This window comes from Leptosomus discolor, chromosome 3 (genome assembly GCF_034619465.1).
Source record: "Leptosomus discolor isolate bLepDis1 chromosome 3, bLepDis1.hap2, whole genome shotgun sequence".
Lineage (NCBI taxonomy): Eukaryota > Metazoa > Chordata > Aves > Leptosomiformes > Leptosomidae > Leptosomus > Leptosomus discolor.
The window spans coordinates 71,826,780-71,849,096 of NC_141393.1; the positions used below are offsets into that span (position 1 = coordinate 71,826,780).

The window sequence follows — 22,317 nt, forward strand, 5'->3', positions numbered from 1 at the left end:
ACTGGGAGTGATCTTCCAGCTCCCACCCCCTCTCTAAATTCATGGCCAGCCTGTCAAGTCATTTCACAAACATCTGTCCCCTTTTGTGCGCTTGTGCTCCCTCCTCTTCCTCCTGCTTCACACTTGTTCTTCAGAAATGTTTAAGCATTGCGCTAACGGGTTGCATTATCTGTTGGGCTCAGCAGAGCACGTGCAGGGGTGTTGGTGTGTGCTGAAGAGGTGCCCCTGGCTTCCCGTGGCTCCTTCCTTTGAGGCTCCCCATGTTGCACACATGGTTTTGGTAGCGCAGCAGGCCCAGTTCGCTGCCAGGGCTTAGCTGCACTCGGAGCAGGGGAATCTGATGCTGCAAACCTTGCTTTCCGCAGAAACGTAGCATAGCTGCAGCACTAACGCACATAACGTACTTTGCGGCACTGCAAATGCTGCAGAAGCTGCTGGTGGTGCCGAGGTGGCTCTCCTGCTCTCCATGTGGCTGCTCTGGCTTTTCCTCCTGCCTAGAAAAAGAGTGATTTGTTGCATGCTCTGGCTCACAGGCATGAATGGATTTAGCCTGGCTGTCAAGGGGGAAGGTCTGCAGCTTGTTCTGGGAGATTTGGGGTCATGAGAGCACTGGTAATTGCTGTTTGTGGGAGTTTGAAGAGTTCTTATAGAAACTGTCATCCTTTGATAGCTCTCTGCTCCTTCTGCAAGGTGACAGAGCTGCCTTTGACTCCCTGACCCTCTAACTTGCATAAACCTCTGCAGAAAGTACTGTTACTGAGGGAAAGGGCTGTGTTCATTGTCACCAGCCATAACACATCCAGCTCAGGGCTTTCCAGCCTCACCACTGTCACAAAGAGCTGACAGTCTCTTCTGCTGCTAGAAACTTGCTGGCAAAGATAACCGTCTCCACTTATCTTTGCATTCTAGAGTAAAATCCTAACTGTGCATAAGAGTAAGCTCCTGGTGCACCTGAGAGGTGATTGAGAGGAGAAAATGGGCTTGAGAGAGGAGTCTGCTGATCTCGGGGTCTCCAATTCGTCCTGGCATCTCCCAGCGTTTTCCTGGTCAGCACAATGGAGAGCTGGACCCATCCCGCTTTTCCAATCTCCTTGAGTTTGTGTCTCCTTGTACCCATTGGCATTGCTTTTATTTGGAGAGGTTTTTCTTCTGGTTTACTGCAACATGGGATTTTCCTGTGGTTTTTAATAAATCAGGGCTTTCATTATTTTGCTGCCATCACGGCAGCGTTTTACTCTAGCAATGCAGTGGGGTCCAGTTGCTCCCCTGTGCTGACTGCTGAAGCCGATGTTGCATGGACCTGAGCAGGAGAGACGCATGCAGCCCTATCCTGGGCGGCTGCCTCTTCCAGCCAGGCATGAGTGTGTCCAGAGATGATACCTGGCTCTTGCTCTGTGATTAAGGGGAGAAATAGCTTAGAAGGAGAGCAAAGAGTAAAAAAACCTCAGAAGCAGGGATTCAGGGGTCAAGCAATATTTAATATCTGTTTTATGGATGAGAAACTGAGACGTAGGGATACTAAGTGACTTGTCAGACTCCTTCCAAGGGAGGCATCTCTGTGCAGGGAACTGGATGGAATTAAAATTGAACCAAGCTGAAGTCAACACTTCAAATGCTGCTCTTGTGTATGATCCTTTCTGCTCTTGTGCTTCTCTGCTGGTCCTCGAAGGCCAAGGACCCCTTGATTTAATTTGTTGGAGTGTTCTCCTCTGCTGCATCACCTCAGAACAGAGGCAAAGTGCCAAGCTGCAGCCTTGCAAAAAAATACCATGTGCCCCAGTTTCTTCACTGCTAAAATTAATTTTTGGTGGTTTTGGCTTGGTGCAGCAGGAAAATGTTCCAGGGGATGCTGTACCCCAAATGGCTGGGGGGGAAGAGCAGTGTCAGAGCCTGCCTCGCAGCTCGCAGCAAGGTGAGAAGGATTTTGGCGCAGGGTTTTGTGGCCATGAGAGCTGTAGGGATGGGTGCGTTACGGCATGTTCCTGCGGCGTGTGGGAGCAGAGGAAAGGATCACATCTGTTTAAGAGGAGGGCTGCAAAAACTATTGTGTGAGCTGGTCTGTGGAATGGATCTCATTTAATTAGGGAGCTGGAGGAAGGGATGTGTCTATTGTAGCACAGCAGAACAACAAGCACAGCTGAGAACAAGATAAAGGAGCCGAGCACTCTCCCAGTCCCAGCGGAGAAGGTCTGTAGTGTGCAAAGCACGATGAAACCCCTGGAGGTCCCTTGCCTCCTCATGCTCCCATCTCCTCATGCTCCCACCTCCTCACCCCGTGGGCAGGCTGTAAAGGCTGGCAAGGGCTGCTGCTTCTCGCCAGGGCACTGTGGCCATGGATGCAGCCCCCGGCTGCTCCACCGTCCCTGTGCATGATGGTTGGTGGGTGAAGTGATGTGTTTCAACTGGGATTTTTGGAGGGATTGGACTTTCCCAGGCTGCAGTGAAGTCTACTAGGGCAAAGGATCTAGATGAAGAATGTAGCCAAATTTGGATGAATTTTCAAGGAAGAAAATGTTTCCTTCTCGGGCCAGGCTTCACTGATGGAGAACAAGGATCCCAGTGATTCTTAATCTGTCTCTTGGTCTTCATCAGCATGAGTTTAACATGCTGCAGAAAAAAAAACCCCAACCAAACCCTTTCTCCTTGCCATATGCTTGCCTATGGAAACTGCTGATCTGTTTCAGCAGAAACTGCAAAAATCGTCTTGAAGTGGGTATTGACTGCAGGAAACTTCAGCAAAGATGGTTAAATTTTAGCTTAACTCTTTAATTGAAAACAGCCCCACCTGTGATGTTTTACAGTGTTATTCTTGAATTGCAGTAATGATACACATTATAGAGAGCCATCTCTTTCTTTTTACCTCCAAAGCCTCCAGTTTTGTTTTGGCATTTTGCTCCAATGACATTTTCTTACTCCCTCTTAATATGACAGATGAGATTGGTCTGGATTCCTTCAAACACTCCTTGATCCCTGGGAGCTTTGCGGGGGGGTGTGTGTATCTCTCCAGTACTGGCAACACAAAGCACATCTCTGCTGACCTCTACATACATGCTAAGAAATCCTCAATATCTAAAAAGATAAATCCAGACTAATTGTCCCAAAGCTGGTGGTGAGTGTGATTCGATTGTAGGTCCCTTTGAGCTTTCTGTGAAAAAAAGGTGGGTCTTTCTGTGGTTTGAATGGATCCAACTTCAGCTCCCAGCTAGCCTAAAGTCAATGAGCCTTCGACGTGAGGAAGCTTTCTCCAAGTGCCAGGTCTGAGCTGTGGACAAGTCCCCATCTAGCCTACCCTTTGGATAAAAGTTATTTTAACCTCTGGGATTTAGGAGTCTGGGAAACCTGCTTCATGTTCTTGTCGCTTTTTTGTAAGTGTATTTTCTATTGCTTCTTTGAAGCGTACCATAAAACAGAACATGTTATGTTGGGGTGGATCATATTAGTAGTGATTTCAACAGTGCCACATTTCGAGATAATGTCACCTTTCTGTTTTGCTGCACTTTGCCCTGCTTGGGTGCCCAGGACCACACTCTCTTCATAGTGTCCTTTCCATTGGCATGACACCTTTCAATGTCTGCAGGGGTTTTTTTAGGATGCATTTCTGCGTCTCGTGGATGCAGCTTCTGTTCCTTTTTTCCTTTGGGAGGCTGCTTGGCCAATACCATATAAAATCAACCTGAGATGAGTAGATGCCAAATTTCTGTACACTTGACCTGTTAACAAATACTCTCTGTCTTCCAGATCTGCATAAAAATGGGCATTCCTGTGCTTTCCTTGCTGTGATGTTTGCTGGAAACACAGCAGCATTCTGTCATCTGTGTGTCTGTCATTGCTTCATTTGGGGCTCCGCTGGTGAGGTAGATTTCAGCCCCCTTAATCTGGGCTGCGTGGTCACTTTAGATAATACTTTTATCAAAATGCATGCAAAGGGGGAAATGACAATGTATTCTCTAAGTTTCTTAGCCAGCCTAATAGCTTTGTGAAGTCGACTTTTAATTTCATTGAGATAGTTCAAGATTTCAACTTGCGTAGAACTAGTTATGTGCCGAGTTGTACTGCAATCCTTTTGCTTGGTTTTGAGTCCTATATTGGCCGTTTTCTAACTCCGCCTAAAGTCTTGGAACTTCTATTTGCTTGGAATTTTTTCTATAATTCTCTCTAAATCTCTCTAAAGGACATTATTCTGACTTTTTGACTTGTAGAATTTAGTGAATTATTTTTAATACCTGCGTTAGTTATTGCTGAAATAAGAGCCATGAAACAAGTGTGATATGAATAATTACCTCTTTGCTCCAGTTACAACCCAGAACCATTGTTGAGCACCGCCAGCATCTAATGACCCCCACAGAGCTGGCTTGTTTCTGGTGTGCTAAGCACTTAATGCTGCTGCTCATTCATTCTTTATTAATTGTCTGAATTTCGTAATTGCTGATTTAGTTACAGTATTACCAGCTTGCCTTCCTTCAGTTTGTCACTGCTCTTCTGCCTGGCTATTCTCATCTGCCTTCTCAACTGGTCTTTACTCAAGCTTTTTATGCAACTGTGGGAGAACAGGTCTTTGGTGAGCAGTAAAAAAAAATACCAAAATAAATCCTGTGTTTCGCAACTTGGGGTGTAAACCTCGCCGTGTTCTGATTTGGCTCGCTTTGGTGAGCTGACACCTTTCTGAAGCACTGCGTGGGTATGTTCTTACAGTGCCCCTCTCTTTGTCACCCTGCCCTTGGCGTGGATTTGGGGTGACTCTGCTGTTCTGCTGTGTCAGCCATGCCTCCAGCCCCCTCCGTGCAGGTGGGGATGATCTCAGCTGCCTTGAGGCAGGGTCTGTCTTAGGAAGGAAGCATTTGGGGAAGAAAGGTAGTCTTGAACACAGAAATTTTGTTTTACTGCTGAGATGGAGGAAGGTGCTGGGCTGGGCATTGCCTGCACTGCTCAGCGCCTGGCACTCTGTGCCCGGGGCATCAGGTCTTGCCAGTGCCGGAAAGAGTCTGGAGTTGAATCGGGGGTTACCGCAAACGGGCATGACCAAACTGCTGCAAATGGCAATGCTTTTCTTTAAGCCAAGCTCATTCTAGCACATGGGTTCAAACCCACTGTAGGCTGGATGAGTAGAGGCTACTTCTAGGTTCCTGTTCTTCAAAGGGCGATTGCGAGGAGCCGCTGCCCAACAGCTTGTGCACCCACTGCTTTTGCCCGCATAGGTTGAACCAATGCGTATCTAATTAAAAATACCACAAATTCCAGTCAGATGTGGGGTTTCCAAGGAATGTGCTTCTGCTTATTTTAGCAACAGGTGGTAAATATTAAAATGTGCACAGCTCATCTCTCGTATCTCCAGGGCTGTGAAAAGCTGTGCGAAAGCAGTGCCTGCAGATGCAATGCGGAGCCTGCCCCTTGTTTTCATTAACCAAAGGGAGCAACTCAAAGCCTGGTTATTTTTGCAACCAGTTCGACCAGTATCCCATGGGCACCCACACACCCGTTAACTCGCACGTGCCATGCTTGGTCATCAGAGATGGCAGCATGTGAAGGCAGGTAGGAGCTTGCTGCCTCCCACGCAGGTCCGGTCCGTGCTGCTGCCACTTTCTTGGATTTCTGAAAGGGGTTTAGAGGTGTTTTCAAGGCTGGGGCCTAGCCTGTGGCACCATCTCTACTGACCTTCATGCCTGGCTGAGAAGCACTGTTTTTCCCAGCCCACGAGCGGTCACTCCCACTTGGAGCCATCGCGCGTGTGCCTGAGCTGGGAGAGAAATGATACGGCTGTGCTGGGGTGGGGTCCCCAGCTTTCACCTATAAGCTTGGTATTAGTTGAGCCCCAATGAAGTGAATGATAACGTGTGCACAGGGACCTGTTCTTTGGTGAGCTGCTGGGTGGAGCTGAGAGCTGTTGCTGGGAAGTGTGCTCCTGCACTGCTGGCTGTGTCCCTCGTGTGCGTCATACTGCCGCATCCCCCTGCACAGCGCTGGGCTTCCACAGCGTGCAGAGCGGCTGCAGGCTGCCTTGGGAAGGGAGATACATTGATGTGTCTCAAGCCTCCTTTGAATCTCTGATTTTAAGTTTATTGTTTGTTTTGTTTTGTTTTTTTTAAAAAAAAGCAACCAACAACACTTTAAGACTGGAACAGGAAGGTATGGAACCCCTAAGGATGTCTTGTAAGGGAGGTAAATCATCTTGTAAATGGAAGTCTGCAAAAGAGGGGGTGAGAATAAGCTGTTACCTAGAGGAACTTTCTCCATTTAACACTATGATCGGTATTGATTTAATTTTTACCAGTTCTGATTTCTCTGAGTTTCTTGTGAAACTGCCTGGACTGAAGATGGCCTATGTATGTGTCCCAGTTTGCGGCCTCAACTTGTGAAACTTTGAGGTAGTGAGGGGAGATTGGAGGAAGTGGATCAAGGCAGGTATCTGATATCTAGTAGGGAATAACAAACCAAGCAGAAGGACTTTATTGTGAAATATTCAATGTTATTGGAAAACATATTTTCTGTGATAAGTGGTTATCCAGGGATTGTTTCAAAGCAGCAACCTTAACTCTGCTCTGCTGCTTGCACAACATGGGTATTTTTAGACCGATTCCCATTTATACCCATCAGTACTCACGACAGTCACAGACGGTTACCAAAATTAAACCTGAAGTTGGGTGGGAAAATAGGCGCTGACCTTGTCAGTACAAACCAAAATCATATTTTATTTCAGGAGAACACATGCACCTCAGAGACACATTTTCCCATATGTGCAAATGCAAACTCTGAGGAACTGTGAAAGATTTTAAAAAGCATCGTTAAGTCCAAGAGTAAGCATCTAATACTTCATTACTCCCCCTGCCCCTTTCCAAATTACCATGCCCTTTGATTAAAGTCTAGCTACTGGCAAAACCACCAGCATTGAGGTGTAGACAGGATGACGTGGGAAATTTAAGTCTGAGGAGCAGCTCAAACCCAAGCCAGCAGGATGGCAGAGGTGTCCAGCCTGTCTGTCCGTGCCATGCCAGCATTTTGCTGATGGAGCTGGTGGGAACCTTGGTTCTGCCCCCAAAAATCTCTGTGACTCCGTGCCATGCAATGGGAGCCGTCCATTCTGCAGGCACGAGCACTGCAGGCTGGTTTCGTCCCAGGTTTTGGCAGCAGGAGAGGGGAGCAAAAGCAAAACGACCTCACCGTGGGGTTCCCCACATCTCTCCAATGTCCTTGCCTCTGTCTCCATCCCCAGGAGGGAGCAGGGAGGTGCTGCTAGCACCTGATGGGTGAGCACCCGGCCAATGTGTGGGGTGTGGGCATGCCCACATCTGGGCGTACCTTACAGCTGCAAGAGGGAATCGGGGTTATAGCGTGGGCTTACTGGAACCACAATGGGACTGCATGCCCGTGGCAAAGGGGAGTCCTTGATAGACACAGGCAGCAGCGTAGCACTTTGGTAGGATGGCTTAAGGCAGTCTTCTAAAAATGGGTTTTAGTCCATTTATCGCTGATCAGACTAGAGGGCTAAGCAGATATTCCAGTGTACTTCCCTCCAGCATGCTTGAGTCCCCTGTGGGCTTAAAGCACAGCCCAAAACCAGTGGACTGTCAGTATCTTGAAGTCTTGTTCAGAAATGCCTCTTGGATGATGCTGATCATCCTCTTGGGAGGTGTTCCACTTTCTAGACACTTCATCCCTCAACATCTGCTGCTGCCCTGGTAGAGCTGGGGTGATAGGCAAGTGAGATGCGGGTTGGGGCAGGCTGGCAGGTGCTGTTCTGCTTTTGGGGCCCCCACAGCAAGGGCAGCAGGAGGGAGTGATGGGTACCCCGCTGGCAAGGACCCCTGGCTCTCTGCTGCCCCAGCCATCTGAGCTGGGCTCTCAGGACAGTTGCTGCTTCTGTTCCCTGCTGTGTGGGAGACCATGCCCAACTGTCTGCAAGGCACCACCCTGCTATTCCCTGACCCAACCTGTGTGGCTGGGATGGTTAGGGACACTCTTCTGATCTGTGAGACTCCTCCTGGGCAGGGTGCAGGTTTGCTACTGTGCCAAAGATGTATTTTAAATTGTTTCCTTCTACTCTCCAGTGCTCTTTTCTTTCTGCCAATGTATTTAGAGATCCTGGTTGTATTCTCTTATTTAGCTGAAATGGTTAGGCTTCTCTTGGATGCTCAGCAATCCCTGCTGAGACTCATCCAGGAAGCCCTCTCTGTGCCTCTTCCCTGCCTGCAGAAGTGTGCCTGAGCTTGTGCTGCATGTTTCTGAGGTCTCCGGCTCATCCTGCACAATGGCATTGTAGCTTGCCCATCCTTATCAGGCACGGTTGCATTTGATGCGTCCCATATGCGTGCTGCCAGTCACAGCGCACAGCACCTCTGCACCTGGCAAGCTGGGTGCTGTGTGTGCCTTACGTACGCGTGGGATTTCCCAGCCTTTTGGCCCAAGAAACTGTTGGTTCACAGGACACAGGGGCATGTCACGGTCCTGTGCTCACTGTGCTGCGGCTGCCTGCCTCGGCGTGCTGCAGCCCCTCCAACGCTGGCAGTCATGCTCCTCCTCCTGTTAACAAAGTGCCAGAAGGAAATAAAGGTGAGATGTTCCTGGCTGCGGTCTGCTCCTAGCACTCCCAGAGGACCCCGGTGCTGAGCTACAGGTGTTGTTTACCCCACGAGGGGCTAGCGAGCACCAGGTGCTGCCTTCTTGCTCCTTCTGCTCCCTGCTTTCCATGCCCATCCCTGGGGCGGCTCGGCATCCCCGGCCAGGGAAGACCCGTGTCCCTCTCGGGTTCCCTTTCCTGCACAGCCCGTAGGCGGCTGTGAGTCATCCGAGGGCACCGGTGTTGGTGCCATTTCCTTGTGTGGTTCAGTAAAGTGAAATTCTCTTCCTCTGTACGGTGCTGTTCTTTGCTGTTCCTCCCAATTACTGCCGTTAGGATCCCAGCAAGGTTTCTCAGGCTCCCCTCCTGCAGGTTACGCCTGATCTCTGGTACATTGCTGAGATTTACTTTCATTCCCTGTATTTTCAGCAGCAGAAATTGCGAGGTATGTGGTTTCTCCACCCCCCAGTCATTAATTCTTGGAGCCATGGAGTCTGTGCCGATTGAACTCAAGCTCAGCTGTCATTTTGTAATAACTTAATTCTTCATCAAGAGAACAGTGCCCAAAGTGCTGGGAAAGCCTTCACTAGTCTGCCACGTCTCCCTGCTTTCATTAGCCTGAGCTGACCTTGGGTTAAAGTCTAACTGTAAAGGTATTTTATGAGCTGCTCTGCCAGCCAGCTATGAGGAGGAGCTGCCCCAGGGTGCTGGGGGAGGTGGGCACCAGTTGCCAGCACCCTGCCCTGTTCCCCTGCCAGCCCTGCACTCGTGGTTTCGTTCCTGTGATTAAGTGGGCTGCTGGAACTGTGGGAGAGGCGAATGGGCACCATCGCAGGCAGAGCTCGGGCTGCTCACGTCGCAGGGTCCTCGCCAGCCAGCCCTTCGCATTCAACAAAGGTGGCTCAGTGGGATCTGGCTTTGCTCAGAGTTCCGTGCCCTTTCTGTATAAATACAAAGAAATACAGGTTTATGGCAAAAAATATATCCCCTTCTATGCTTTTTCTTATAGCAGATTTTTTTTTCTCTTGCCTCCTGAGCTAGCAGAGTAGCAACAAGTTTTGTGGCAATTCCTTTTTCCCCATTAATTGAATTCGCAGACCACCGCTCTTTCCCCAGCACAAGCTTGTAAAGTGTACTTGGTTGGGTTTTTTTTGAGGAGGAGAGCGATAAAGATGGAAGGGGTCAGGGACAGCTCGGTGCATTTAGGAGAGCATCCGTTAACAAAAACTCTGTTTATCTGTATTCTTCTAGCACAATCTGACCATATAGCATTCCTGGTACCTACCATTACTGTTGGAGAGTGCTAGTGGGCAGACTTAAATCTGTACCTGCTGCAGTTTAGGTGGGCTGGAATGAAATGAGGGCATTTTTATTCAGGTAAACCTTTTTCAGCTGCTTGTGAGTGTGGGGGGATGATGAATCTAGAAAGACATCATCTCCCTGATCTGCCTAACCTTGCATGCAGTGCGTGGTTACAAGTTTTCTTACGCTTTTACCGTGTAGAAACAGTGCGACAGGGATGGATAACACGTTTCTAAGGGTGCTGCGTTTTCCATGCTTTTCACACATACCCATCACACTCAGATTCATACATAATTTTAGTCTAAGCTGACAAGGTTACATGCACCCTCTATTAAGCAACATATGTACTGTGTTCTCCAGGAAGGGCAATATTAATACTCTGCCAGTAGGAATGTGTTGCGCAATGATGCGTACACCAGCTGGCATTATTTTCCATCTAAAGTTATTTAAATAGTGAACTCCACATAAAAGACAGATGTTGAAAATAGACTTCCACTAACCTGAGGTCAATGGCAAGGCCCTCATGCTTGACAAAATAGAGGTTTCTTTTCTAATTGAGACGATGAACATGTTTTTTGGTGGACAATGTAAAATTAAGGGATAATCTTTATTCACTAAATAGCTGGTTGGAGTTTACAAGTGATCTAATACTTTGTCGTTAGTAAGACCACCTTTTTCTTTTTTCTTGAATGTTTTTATTTTTAAATGTTGGCATATCTGAAATGTGCATTTTCAATCTTTGCTTAAAAACTTTAGTAGAGTGCTTAGAGCTTCAGCTGGAGGCTGACTGTGGAGCTGTGCAAGTCCAGGAACAGACAAGTTTCTCTCTTGCTTTTTCCACTTTCCGTGCATTTCCCTGAAATTATTTCTTGTCTATCTTCTGAGATTGCCGCATTGCTATAGCTAATAATTAATATAATTAACCCAAAGTTGTAGTATGATTACAGATATTTAAAGATCTAGAACTGTGCCCAAGATGGGCAAACTACCTAGGTTGAAGGCCAAGAAAGCTCTTCTGCCCATTACACCATTTAGTGAGTTATAAGTAATACAGTGAAATGCTACATGATGTGAAACCAAAGGGGATCATGGGAAAGTTGCACAAATCCTCTTTCCTTTCTTGATCCCAAGCTGGATAATTATTTCTGTATCATTTCTTTATTAAACAGTATGCTGGGATTCAGCTCTCCAAACTAGAGCTATCAGTAGCTGAGTTCCCTCAAGGGAGGGAAATGTGGTTTTTCTCCTGTGGTAGTCACCTAAAATCAGAGTGCAGTATCCAGAGAGCACAGGGTGAATTGCCACCGCCCAGGTCCCTGCACCCAATTACAGAGGTGTTCCTATTGCTTCTGTTGCAATGTGTAGCAAAGCTGCCCCCTCGAGCATCCCCTCCCAGCAGCAGAGCGGGTCCCACACTGGTGGCTTTGAGAAACCCCGCTTTTGCTTTGCCACACACTCAGTTTTTCATTGGCTTGGTGAGAAGCTCGTTAGCAGCAATACTGTGATTGTTAGAACACCTTTGGGGATGCAGGGTGTATTCCCAGCAAGGGTTGTATGACATTGATCCAGTATCCCTAGAAATGTGTACATTTTCTGCTCTGGCTCAGGCAGTACCTGCTGGTTTTGGGTGCAGCAACAGTTGCTGTGGCTGTGCACACCATCTCAGAGTCCCTCTGGTGGCATTTCCAACCCTGCCATCGTCTCTGCTCTTCTCCCAGCAACAGGGAAAGCTAAAACTCTAGTGCTTTGCATCCCTCTTAAGCTTTCTTTTTCTGTTTCACAGCAAAAGGAGGGATGTTGACAAACATGGGCAGACCTGGCAGATCTCTGTGCTCACAGCAGGCAGAGCTGTGGTCAAGGATAGCTCCAACCCAAGGAGGTCCTGATCAGTCATACAGAGAAAGGTCTTCTATGGCCTCGTTAAGTAAACGGACTTGCAGAGCAGGTGTTAGCAAGGGCAGGTCCTGTCAATGTGCAGCATGTCGGTGAGACCATCTGAGACATCCAGCAGCCTTCAGGAACAAAAAGCCCATACTGGCATCTGTAGTCTGCTAATCGAAAGGATTTGCCATTGCTTTGGAGAAGTCCAAGGAGGTAGCATAGGGCCAACTACCCCTCCCGGGCTGGTGAAAGCCGGGGTGGACTCAGGGCGCCCAGCCCAGCCCCAAGTACTGCTGCTGGGCTGGTGCCTCACCTGGTGCCTCGTACTGACTGTGACCATCAGCCACTGCCTTCCTGGGAGCTGCAGGGGCTTGCTGGGGTGTACATGGACTCGTGGTGAGACGTGCCTTTCTTCTGCTGTAACCAGCGAGCAGCATCCTGGCACGGCAGGGCAGTGAGCAGGGCTGGGCAAGGCAGCTGCTGTCACTGCTAATGTGAACTGCTGCACCGTGAGCTGCGAGGTCTGAGCCCTGCACAGTTTTGGGTTCATCCCTTACAGTCTCTGTGGCTCAAATCTCATTTAAAAAAACAGTACAAACCTAACACTCCCTTTGACCCTAGCCGAAGCTACTGCTTGGGGTGAAACCCCTCTGGTTTGCTGAATTAGCCTTGTGAACAAGGCAGAGCAAATTGCATGCTGTGGCTGTAAGCAGACGTGAAGCAGCACACGAGTGGCGTTGATGGCCCTGCTGGGCTCTGCAGAGCGGTACACACTCTCTTTTGGTTTGGTCTGCTGCCTCTCTCACGCGGGTGCTTTTCTTCCCTTCTTGCACCCATTTACCCAAACTCAAATTTGAAAGCCCCTCAAAATCAGCAATGCATCCCCTGGCCCATGGGACTTGGCGTGCCTGCCCCGTGCAGCCCGGAGGTGCAAGAGGCGGCTCGGCTGAATTGCCGTTTTATTGAATCCTCTTCCTCACTAATTTGTTATTAAATTACGGTTAGTGTTTCATTAGAACCCCAATGGACATGAGTTCATTAGTGTTTTATTGGCTAGAACTGCGCTTTGTTGCATGGGAAATGTATCCCAGAGAGCTCCTGGACTCGTTGGAATGATTGCGCTAACGAGCTCTGGTTGGGGCAGGGTCTGCAGTAGCTCTCTAAGCGCATGGCTCGGACTTGCAAAGGAGCTTGGCTTTTGCCTCAGCATCAGAATAAAGGCTGGGATTTACGCAAGGGCTTAACAAATCTGGCTGGTCAGCCCTTCTGAGGATTTGACTTCTTTGCTCCCGTCAGTTCTTGCTGGAGTTTTACCGTGAGCCATCAGCACAAGGGGACTTTGGCTTCAGCGTGGCAGAGGGAAAACAGCTTTCCGCACAGCACTCCCCTCTGCCAGCCTTGGGGCGAGCCTGGGCAGAATCTCCTGCCTGTAGCCGGAGACTGCGGAAGCCTCTCCGAGGAGCTCTGCATTGGTTCTGTCCCCAAAACATATGCGGGGGCTGGGCAGCATCTTTGCTGAAACCTCCTGGCTGGCCTGTCTGCATTGCTGTCCTGGGGCTGTTACTCACCCAAAAACCAGGCTAAAAATAGTCTCTCTAACCCTGAGGTATTTTTCAGGGTTGCTGTCTCTTCTAAGTTCACATTAATTAGCGCTTGGGGTGGCCCAGAGTAGAAACCCCGTGGCTCCAGCAGCTCGGAGATGCAACTTGATGTTTATAATCAATGATTGTTAGGACCAATAAATCAGGCTGCAGTTCCACAAGGTGCCGTGCAGTCACTCCGGGTGCTGCGGAGAGCATCCAGCTCAGCCAGCGGCCCCTGGAAAAATTGCATGCAGAGCTTCAGAAGGGGCTGAGTTAATTACTCCAAGGTAGCTGGGCTGGAGCTCACTTTTTCAGGGCTAAATCGAAACATTCCTTTAGTGTTCAGTACCAGACACGCTGCTGTGGTCTCGGTACTGGTTTGGGGGTCTTAGGAAGGCACAGAGAGGGGACTCTTAGGTGCATTTTCACCTCTGCTTGTAATGTCAGGGAAGGGGAATATGAGAGATGGGACTTGGAAACTCACCCCCGTGGGCTCTTTGGTGAGGGACTCTGGTGAGACCCTTCTCCATGAGGAATAAGCCCTGCAAAGCAGCATATGTGTATGTGCTGGAGATTTTGAAGCTGACTGCAGCCGTGGTGGGAGCCTGAGCTCTGCTTTCTCTAGCCCATCACCATGGCTTCAGCCCCAGAGCGGGTGGGCTTGCACAGCTTGCCTTATCTGTACACTGGGGAGGGCAAAGCTGCGTTCCCCTCGCTGTTTTCTGAGTCATCAGTATCTCCCATCCCTGTGGGCAACTTCAAAATGGCTTTGAGGAATTGTATTTTCAGGTCTTTTATCATTCGATCACAGGTCAGGGCCAGCAGCTTTTCCTGCCTGCTGGCTCTGGCTGCCAAAGTTAATACATCATGCAGTGCTGGAAATGTCACATGGAGGCTTGGCGCAGACTGGAGGCAGGGCTTTGCATCGGGGCGACTGCCCTGTGCTCTTTTTCCAGAGACACTGGTGAAATAATGAGAGGATAAATTAAATTCCTCTTCCTTGGGCTCGTGAGGTGCAGGTTTTTCTGCTGCTGGGCGGGCGCAGAGTATCTGTCCCCATGGCTGTGCACAGCACCCTGCCTGTGGGACTAGCACATCAGGTACCTGATGTGGGTGCACCCATGGTAGACTGGTTATGGGACTCCACAAAAGTCCCAGAGCAGGAGGTTACTCAGCCTAGTGGCTCATCTAGCCTATTACCCAACCAGCCCCCTCCCTGCTTGGGAGACTCTAAATGCAAAAGTGGCTGGGTTTTGGGGGATCTCATTCTCTCCCTGGGCCAGACGACAGCTTTGTGTTTAGTCACTGATCTTTGGAGGTCCTGTGGGGTTTTTTTCCTGTCCAGTGACTTCTAATTGAAGTGGGTAATTGCATTATCCCTTTTTCCCTGGAGAGGTTCACAGAGTCTTCAGCAATCATCTTCAGTTTTATACTGAGCCCAAAAAAAACCCACTCAAAATGCCATTTCCCTTACCAGAGCTCAGCAATGGCCACGAGCCAGCGGGACAAACCCGTCCGGGCTGCAGAGCCCTGGGGGCTGGCAGGGCTGTAGAGGTGGGGGTCCCTCTCCAGGAAGGTACAGCCCTTTGGAGGGGCAGAGCGAGTGCCTTTGAAACACAAGTTAACATTTCCAGCAGCATCCTGGGCTGAGCAAAGCATTATCCACATCCAGGGGCCTGATCGCTTTGGGGTGTGCTCCCCTGGATTTTGGGCACGGGGACAGTGCGGGCCAAAAAAGGCCCCCTGTCCTGTCCCAGCATGGATGCACAGGCTGGTGCGGGCATGTGCTCAGGGAGGCACATGGGGTTGCGGAAACCTTTCTCTGTCCCTCTTGCCCCTTCCTATTGGAGCCTCTTCAGCCCTCCCTTGGGCTTTCCTGGCACAGGAAGGCTAATTCAGGTGTTTTCTTCCATTCCCTGCAGTATGAGTTTAAAGCCAAGAATATCAAGAAGAAGAAAGTGAGTCTTATCGTGTCAGTGGATGGTGTGAAGGTCATTCTGAAGAAGAAGAAGAAGGTAGGCAGCCCTGGTCCCTGGGGCAGCAGTAAGAGCCCTCCCCTCATGGTGCAGCGACCTGCAGTGTCCTTGAATTTCTGAGAAACTGGTGGGTTGGGAGAGAGAGGGATGGGCTGGGATCAGCCACGGATGAGCACTGTTCCTGCAGGGTGGCTGAGCCAGTCCTGCTGTGGGTATAGGAGGGGCTTGGGGGCACCTGTGGGAGGTTATGTGGGACATCACTGGTCCCCTGCAGGACCCGGCCCTTGGTGAAAGGTTGCAGAAGAGCAGCAGCAGAGTTGTGACAAGAGCTTCCCAGGTCTGTCCCTGGACTGTCTTTGCCCTGTCCTTGATCTCAAGGGCAGCATCTGACGTGCTGATTTTCAGCTTCTTTCATTGCAGAAAAAAGAATGGGCCTGGGATGAGAACAAAATGCTCGTCATGCACGATCCCATCTACAGGTAAGCCTGCTTGGTGAGGGGACAGAGACTTGGGTGGCTCTGCCATTCCGTTTACCCTACACCACACTGGCACCGTGCTGGGGACTGACCACGAAGAGCCATCGCTGTCCCCGCAGAGGGCAGCTGCCCTCTCTTGCTGTGCTCTCCAAAAGTCACTAGCTGTCTTCCTCCATCTCGTTGGCAAAAGTTGAGAGCATGGGGTGTCTGTGTCGGGGGAAAGCTGAATGCGAGTGAGGAATGGCCCCAGCTGTGCCAGGGAGGGGGCAGCAGGTGCCTGAGCAAGGAGGCCAGCTCTCCGAGCAGGCAAGGTGGAGGAGTGAGGTTTGCTCTCCTCAGTCGCTGGAAGGTTCCTGGGCTGCCAGTTCTGTCCCTGGGGGCTGAGCAGAGAAAGCCCCATGCTGCCTTCACAAAAAGCTTGCTGATGCTGAGTCAGCAGGCTAATTTTCCCAGCCAAGGCAAAACCACTGCCAAAAAAATTTCTGATGGGCTTTAGCAGGGACGTGCTGCAGAGGCTGGGCATCTGCCAGCACCCTAGGACGTGCCCTGGGAAGTGCTGGCTGCGGCCTTGCCTGTCTCCTGGGCACTGTGGGTAATATGTGTGTTGTAGCTGATATCCTACCCTCCTTTCTGTCCTTGCAGGATATTCTATGTGTCTCATGACTCCCAGGACCTGAAGATTTTCAGCTATATTGCTAGGGATGGGTCTAGTAATGTCTTCAGGTGCAATGTCTTCAAATCCAAGAAGAAGGTAAAGATGCTGGGATGTGCATGTCACCATCGCAGGGTCTCAGTGGGGCGGCTGGGGGAGGACCCCATGGCACTGCGCTGCAGCTGGCAGCCCGGAGCACCCTGGTGATCTGAGCTCTGGTGCCTCAGTCCCTGCAGCAGCACACGGAGACCCCCAAGAGCTGCGCCAGGCTTGGGAGGTCACTGGGCAGGGGCAGCCCAGCTGAGGTTACATTCCTCCACTCCTTGCCCCCTGCAGAGCCAAGCCATGCGCATCGTCCGGACGGTGGGGCAGGCCTTTGAGGTCTGCCATAAGCTGAGCCTGCAGCACACCCAGCAAAACGCAGACGGGCAGGAGGACGGAGACAGTGAGAGGAACGGGGATGACCTGGATGTCCCAGGTACTCTGCGAGGGCGAAGGTGGGGGTGGTCTGGGTGTCCTGGAGCCTGGCAGACGCAGTCTGCAGAGTCACAGTCTTCCCATACCACTCCTTGCTGGGCGACACCTGTGGAGAACGGATTTGCACAGCAGTCTGGCCTGCAGCACATCGGGCTCAAGCTGGGATCTTGCCCAGCAAGGAGCCTTCACTAGGTGTTAGCCATCATCCTCGCAGACATCCCCCTTGCTGAGAGCCTATTAGCAGCGCCTGGGACTCTGCTGGGCGCCTAAATACTCTCCATGCTCGGCTGCACACGCTGCAAACATTTCCTCGCTGCTTCCACAGAAGAGGCCCTAGCACAGACCTTCCCTGTGTCCCGAGGTGCTTGCCGGGCTGGGGCTGGCTCTCTGCCATTCCCTGCATGTGTGAAGCTGCGCTTGGGGTCTTGCATCAAGCTCCCGGGGCTGCAGGCAGCCTGTGGACTCCCTCTCCCTTCTCAACCCTGTGGCTGGAGGGTACAGGGATGCTCCTGACTGGAGGGCTGCTGGTCCAGCTGTGCTCCTTGGTGCCAGCGGCTGTGCTGGAGGGCAGACATGTTTTACGAAAGGTTGGTCAAACACCCCTGAGTGCCCGTCGGGATGTTGGGGGGTCCTGCTGCCTGTCCATGTGTGGGCTGCCTGCCCTGCAGCCCCGTGCTGGATGCTAGTTCCCCCCATCCCAACAGGAGCAGCCTGGGCTGTGCCATGTGTTTCCTGCCTGCTCTGCAACCAGCACTGTCGTGATGACCTAATCACTGGGCTGTCCTGGACTGGTCATTGTTTGGTTTTCCTCCACACAGTGTCCTGGCCATGATATGCAGTTCCCTGGGGATTTCTGAGCATCCGTTTTTTTGTTTTGTTTTATTTTTTCCCCCCATAATCTCTTGTTTACCTTTCCTTAGATTTCTCTGTGTGTTCTGCTCTTGATGGCCCATTTGTCCCATATCAGGGGTTTTGTTCCCCAGGTTTGGTGGCTGGGGCTGGGTGTGTTTTTGGCCGCCAAGCTCCATCCCGAGCAGCAGCAGGAAGCGCGGCTGGGTCGCTCTGTACCTGCTTCCTCGCAGAGCTGGAGGGTGGGTGGTATGGGGGCAGTGGGTGTCGCTCACCGTACCATGGGTGCACCGTAGCAAGCTCCCACTCCGAGCGGGCTGTGCTCTGCTCTGACACTGCTCCTGCAGCCTGCCGCCTCACCGGCACGGAGAGGGCGGCCACCTCGGCGGAGGAGACGGACATCGATGCCGTGGAGCTGCCGCTGCCCGGAGCCGACATCCTCGACTTCAGCCGCGGCGTGACCGACCTCGATGCCGTGGGCAAGGAGGCGAGCGCCTATGCTGACGCCAAGGTGCGTGGGTCCCTGCCCTCGGCTCTCGGAGCACAGCGCGGCCCCAGCCCCGCAGCTCTGATGCTCATCCTGGGGCCCCGGGGATCAGGAGGGATTGTGCAGCATTCCCCGGCTCCCAGATCAAAGCCATCTGCCCGCCGCAGGGCTGCCCTTTGGCTCGGGGCCCAGGGCACTCCCGAAGAGCGCTGTGCTGAGGCTCAGCTAAGTGCAGCCACATGGAAAGTGTCTGGGGCAGAGCTGATAGGGATTTTTTTCCATGAAAAACAAAAACCTTTTTTGATACAGTAGAAAATCCCATGGGAAGTGTTGGCCTTTTGGGGAATTTTCTACAAAAGTATTTGGGCTGTTGTCAAAACTGAAAAAATACTGTCTTCAAAGTTTTTCAGCACCCCCAGCAAAGTATGCATTTGCTTTGAGTGCAGAAGCTTCTTTCCTGCCTATTTTGGCGGGCTGCTCTGTGCTGCATCTGTGGCGAGGGACGTGGGATCACACTTTTGACACCACTGTTTTGCAGGGCTGCCTCCACCCTGAAGATATCCTGACAGCGTCACCCAAGATGCTGCTGCCCTCGTCTGCCCAGCTGCCTGACCTGGGAACGCCCCTCTCTGCCCACCACCAAATGCAGCTTCTCCAGCAGCTCCTGCAGCAGCAGCAGCAGCAGACGCAAGTGGCTGTGGCACAGGTTCTTCCTCTGCTCTTTTTGGGGGGCAATGATAGGGCTGGGGCACGCGACTGAGCCCCTCAGTGCTGCTGGAGCATCCCCTGCCTGGAGGCGGTGCTGAAGGCAGGCAGCTCCATGGGGAAGGCAGGCTGCCTCTGGGCAGAGGTGCTCAGGTAGTGGTTGTGGGAGAAGCTGGGGCACAGGGGATGGGGAGGGACCATTCCTTGGGCTGAGCAGCAAGAGGAGAAGAGTGTCAATTTGCCCTGGTCCTGCCACAAAAAGATGAGGTGCTTAGGTCTGCTTGCCACCAGGTTTCTCAGTCCTTTGGCCCCTGTCTGCTTGCCAATGCCTGGCCTCAGCGTTAGCTCCAGCTGACTGCTGCCTGGGCTGTGCAGCTGGCAGCTCGTTCTCCATGCAGGTATTTCTCATTTAAGCAGCTCTGGCTGCTTTATCCAACTCATTACCTTAGCTTCACTTGTTCCCTGACCCCTCACAGAGCTCTCTGCAATTGCTTGACTTTCTTCCTGCCTGAGGGATCGGCTCCAGCAGCCTTTCTGCACTTTACCGCGGTGTTCCTCTTCTCACATCAGAACATCAGTGTTGATCTTTCTGGCCAAGCTGTTGCCCTGAGACCCTGCGTGCCTTCTGGAGTCATGGGCTTGGGAAGTTGCTTTCCCCTCTGGAAGAGGGACCTGCATCCTCAGGGGATCCTTTGTGTCTGCCCAAGTATAATGTTGCTACAGGCAAAGCTTGCCAGGCAAAGCCAGGTCCCTCTGTGGCAGGGACTGCTCACCTTTGGTAGTTTCCAGTCTTTGTGTACCTGCAGAACCTTGAGTGGTGATTTCTTTTTCTTCCTACTTTCAGATTAAAAAAATCTGAAATATAGTAACACCATTTCTTGGCTGGCTCCTGAGGTGGCAGCTGGTGGCCTCATCCCTCTCTCTTCAAGGGCTGACGCCCTGCTTTGGACCTCTGCCCACCTCAAGATGGTTCTTGTCCCAGGAGCTGTCACTTAGCTGCTCTCTAATCCTTTCAGCATGCGTGCTGTGGTCATTTTGTATCATTGTAATTTGTTAATGAAAAAGTTGGGCCCTATCATGTCAAATGCCTTTCAGATGACTGCATGCATTATATCAACAGCTCTGTCAGTGGCACTTCTTCTCTCAAAAAGTACCAAGTCAGTTTTTCTTTGAACACATGGTGATGGGCACAGGCTTGATTCTCTACTAACAAAACTGGGAGAACCATGGTGTTGCCCAGGATCTGTGCTTAGTTTATAGCTATCTCAGCTTCTAATTACTTGGCTGAGGGTAAAATGTCATTTAGTTTCCTCATTGACCAAAGACTTGCTTTTGCAAGGTGTTTCCAGATACCTGTGAAGGTTCCTTCTCTTGAAATAAGGCCAGGAGTCCTTCCTGGATCTTGTCCCCAGGGGGCTGGTGGCACAAGCCACTGCCCCTCTGCAAGACATGACATTTGGGCTCTTCTCGCATCTTCTCCCAGCATCACCTGAGCATCACCTCGGCCTTGCTGCAGGCGCCTGTGATGGAGACAACTGCCAGCTGTGAGGAAGGACAGCTTCCAGGCTGATGCTGCCAGCACTGAGCTTTGGCACCCATTTAACATTTAAACATGATTCCACTTCTACCAGCTCAGCTCAAGGTCTCTGCTTCACCCACCAGCATAGAGGGTCCCTGTCCCACCATGCCACTGTGCCCCACTGTCCCACCACTGGCACAGTGGTGTGGCATGTCTCACCTGGCTGGGGGCCCAGAGGCAAACCAAAAGGACTCTGTGCTGCCTGCTCAGAGTGTAAGGTATTGCACCCCCTTGCCCTTAGTCTGGCTTCATGGACAGTTGCAAGTCCCAGCCCCTTGCCTGGCCTCCTGCCACCACCCAGGCTCGCTGTGCTTCAACTCTGCTCTGCTAAGGGCACTGCCCTGCCACCTTGCTGGCTATGTTTGGGCAGCTCAGGACAAACGAGGGAACACCTGCCTGCCAGCAGACCTGGTGCTGCCTCCTGGTACCCATCCAGGAGGACAAGTGACCCCCAGCTGTGCTGCTTTTGGGGCCCAGCAACTGTAGCTCACAGCTTTGGCAGGCTACAGAGAGCTCCCCCCTCTTCCCCAAGGTCACTTTCTAGGCCAAGGTAGAATTGTCTTTTTGTTTGGCAGGGTGGGGTGTGTTGTGTTTTGGGTTTTTGTGAGTTTGTTTTTAAATACATGCTTCCCTGGTGCCCCACGAGCCTGGCTGGCTTAGTCCTTGCTGGAGAGAGGAGCTCTTGTAGGAGTCATGGGTGGGTTGCAAGAAGGGATGTTGAGTCAATGTGGCCCCCGGGTGGCTCTGCACTGCTGTCCTCTTGTCCAGAGTATGCTCCTGCGGTTTCCTTGCTCGGGCTGAGTTCAGAGAGCTGCCCCTGGGCGGGGACTCCTGGCTGGTCTCACCCAGCAGCATCCCACACTCCCTGGGACATGGTGCTGGTGATATAGATGCTTGCGTATGGGTAGTTATGCTGAAATCAATGGGCTTCTTGCCTGTGGACTCCACGTGGGCTGATGTCCAGGCATTGCTTCCCAGGGCCAGAACGAGCAGCCAGCTCACGTCCCCAGAGCCACCATGTCTCAGCAGCACTTTGCCATCTGTGTTGCTCCAGGCGTGTCGTTCCTGTCACAGCCTGCAGCTCCAGGGCGGCTCTCATGCTCCAGCCCCTGCTAGTGACAGACGCCGCTGGCAGGACCCTGCCTCTGGGAAACCTGCCCGGAATGACAGCTCGTCCAGGGCCAGCTCGCAGCACGTGGCTGCACCGTCGTGCATCTGCAGCACCGTCCAGTTGGTTGAGCGTGTCTTCTCATCAATGTCCATCTGGCTTCCTCCTGGGCTGCTCTTCCCTCATGCATCCGTGGCACGTGTGCGTGACCGATGGTTTGGTCAGTGCCGCCTCTCTTTGCCTTGGGCTTTTCCATCAGAGAGGTCAGGGGACCACACACTGGGTTTGCTGAGCATGCCCTGGTGTGACACTGCCACCTGCCCCCGCTCTCCCCATCACATCTGTGAGTGGCTTCTTCATCAAATCATTTGGTGGGATGCTGGTGAGCCCTGGTAGAGGAGCAGGGATATCTGGAGTGGAAGCTCTTAGCCTTCGAGCAGCGTTTCCTACATGCTCACCCACTCTCTCCCCTCACACAGGTCCACTTGCTGAAGGACCAGCTGGCTGCAGAGGCGGCAGCGCGGCTGGAGGCCCAGGCTCGTGTGCATCAGCTCCTGCTCCAGAACAAGGACTTGCTGCAGCACATCTCGCTCCTGGTCAAGCAGGTGCAGGAGCTGGAGCTGAAGCTGGCAGGGAACAACACCAGTAAGTGCTCCTGCCCCTTCCTCTCCCCTCACAGCTAGCCGGGTCT

The 22,317-nt window shown here is 51.7% G+C and overlaps 1 protein-coding gene across 5 annotated transcripts in view; it reads left to right on the top strand.

The window, feature by feature from the left end:
* The window catches only part of NOS1AP (nitric oxide synthase 1 adaptor protein), a 46,070-nt gene that overhangs the window by 16,842 nt on the left and 6,911 nt on the right, over positions 1-22,317 (top strand). The window contains exons 3-10 of one of the 5 annotated variants that reach the window (XM_086462940.1): positions 15,240-15,332; positions 15,699-15,772; positions 16,412-16,520; positions 16,758-16,899; positions 18,095-18,262; positions 18,637-18,657; positions 18,792-18,940; positions 22,106-22,271. In XM_086462940.1, coding sequence (XP_086319066.1) covers positions 15,240-15,332; positions 15,699-15,772; positions 16,412-16,520; positions 16,758-16,899; positions 18,095-18,262; positions 18,637-18,657; positions 18,792-18,940; positions 22,106-22,271 — 922 coding nt within the window. Of the gene's footprint in view, positions 1-15,239; positions 15,333-15,698; positions 15,773-16,411; positions 16,521-16,757; positions 16,900-18,094; positions 18,263-18,636; positions 18,658-18,772; positions 18,941-22,105; positions 22,272-22,317 lie in introns of all 5 variants that reach the window. The other 4 variants (XM_086462941.1, XM_086462938.1, XM_086462939.1 and 1 more) reach the window with 4 other exon arrangements.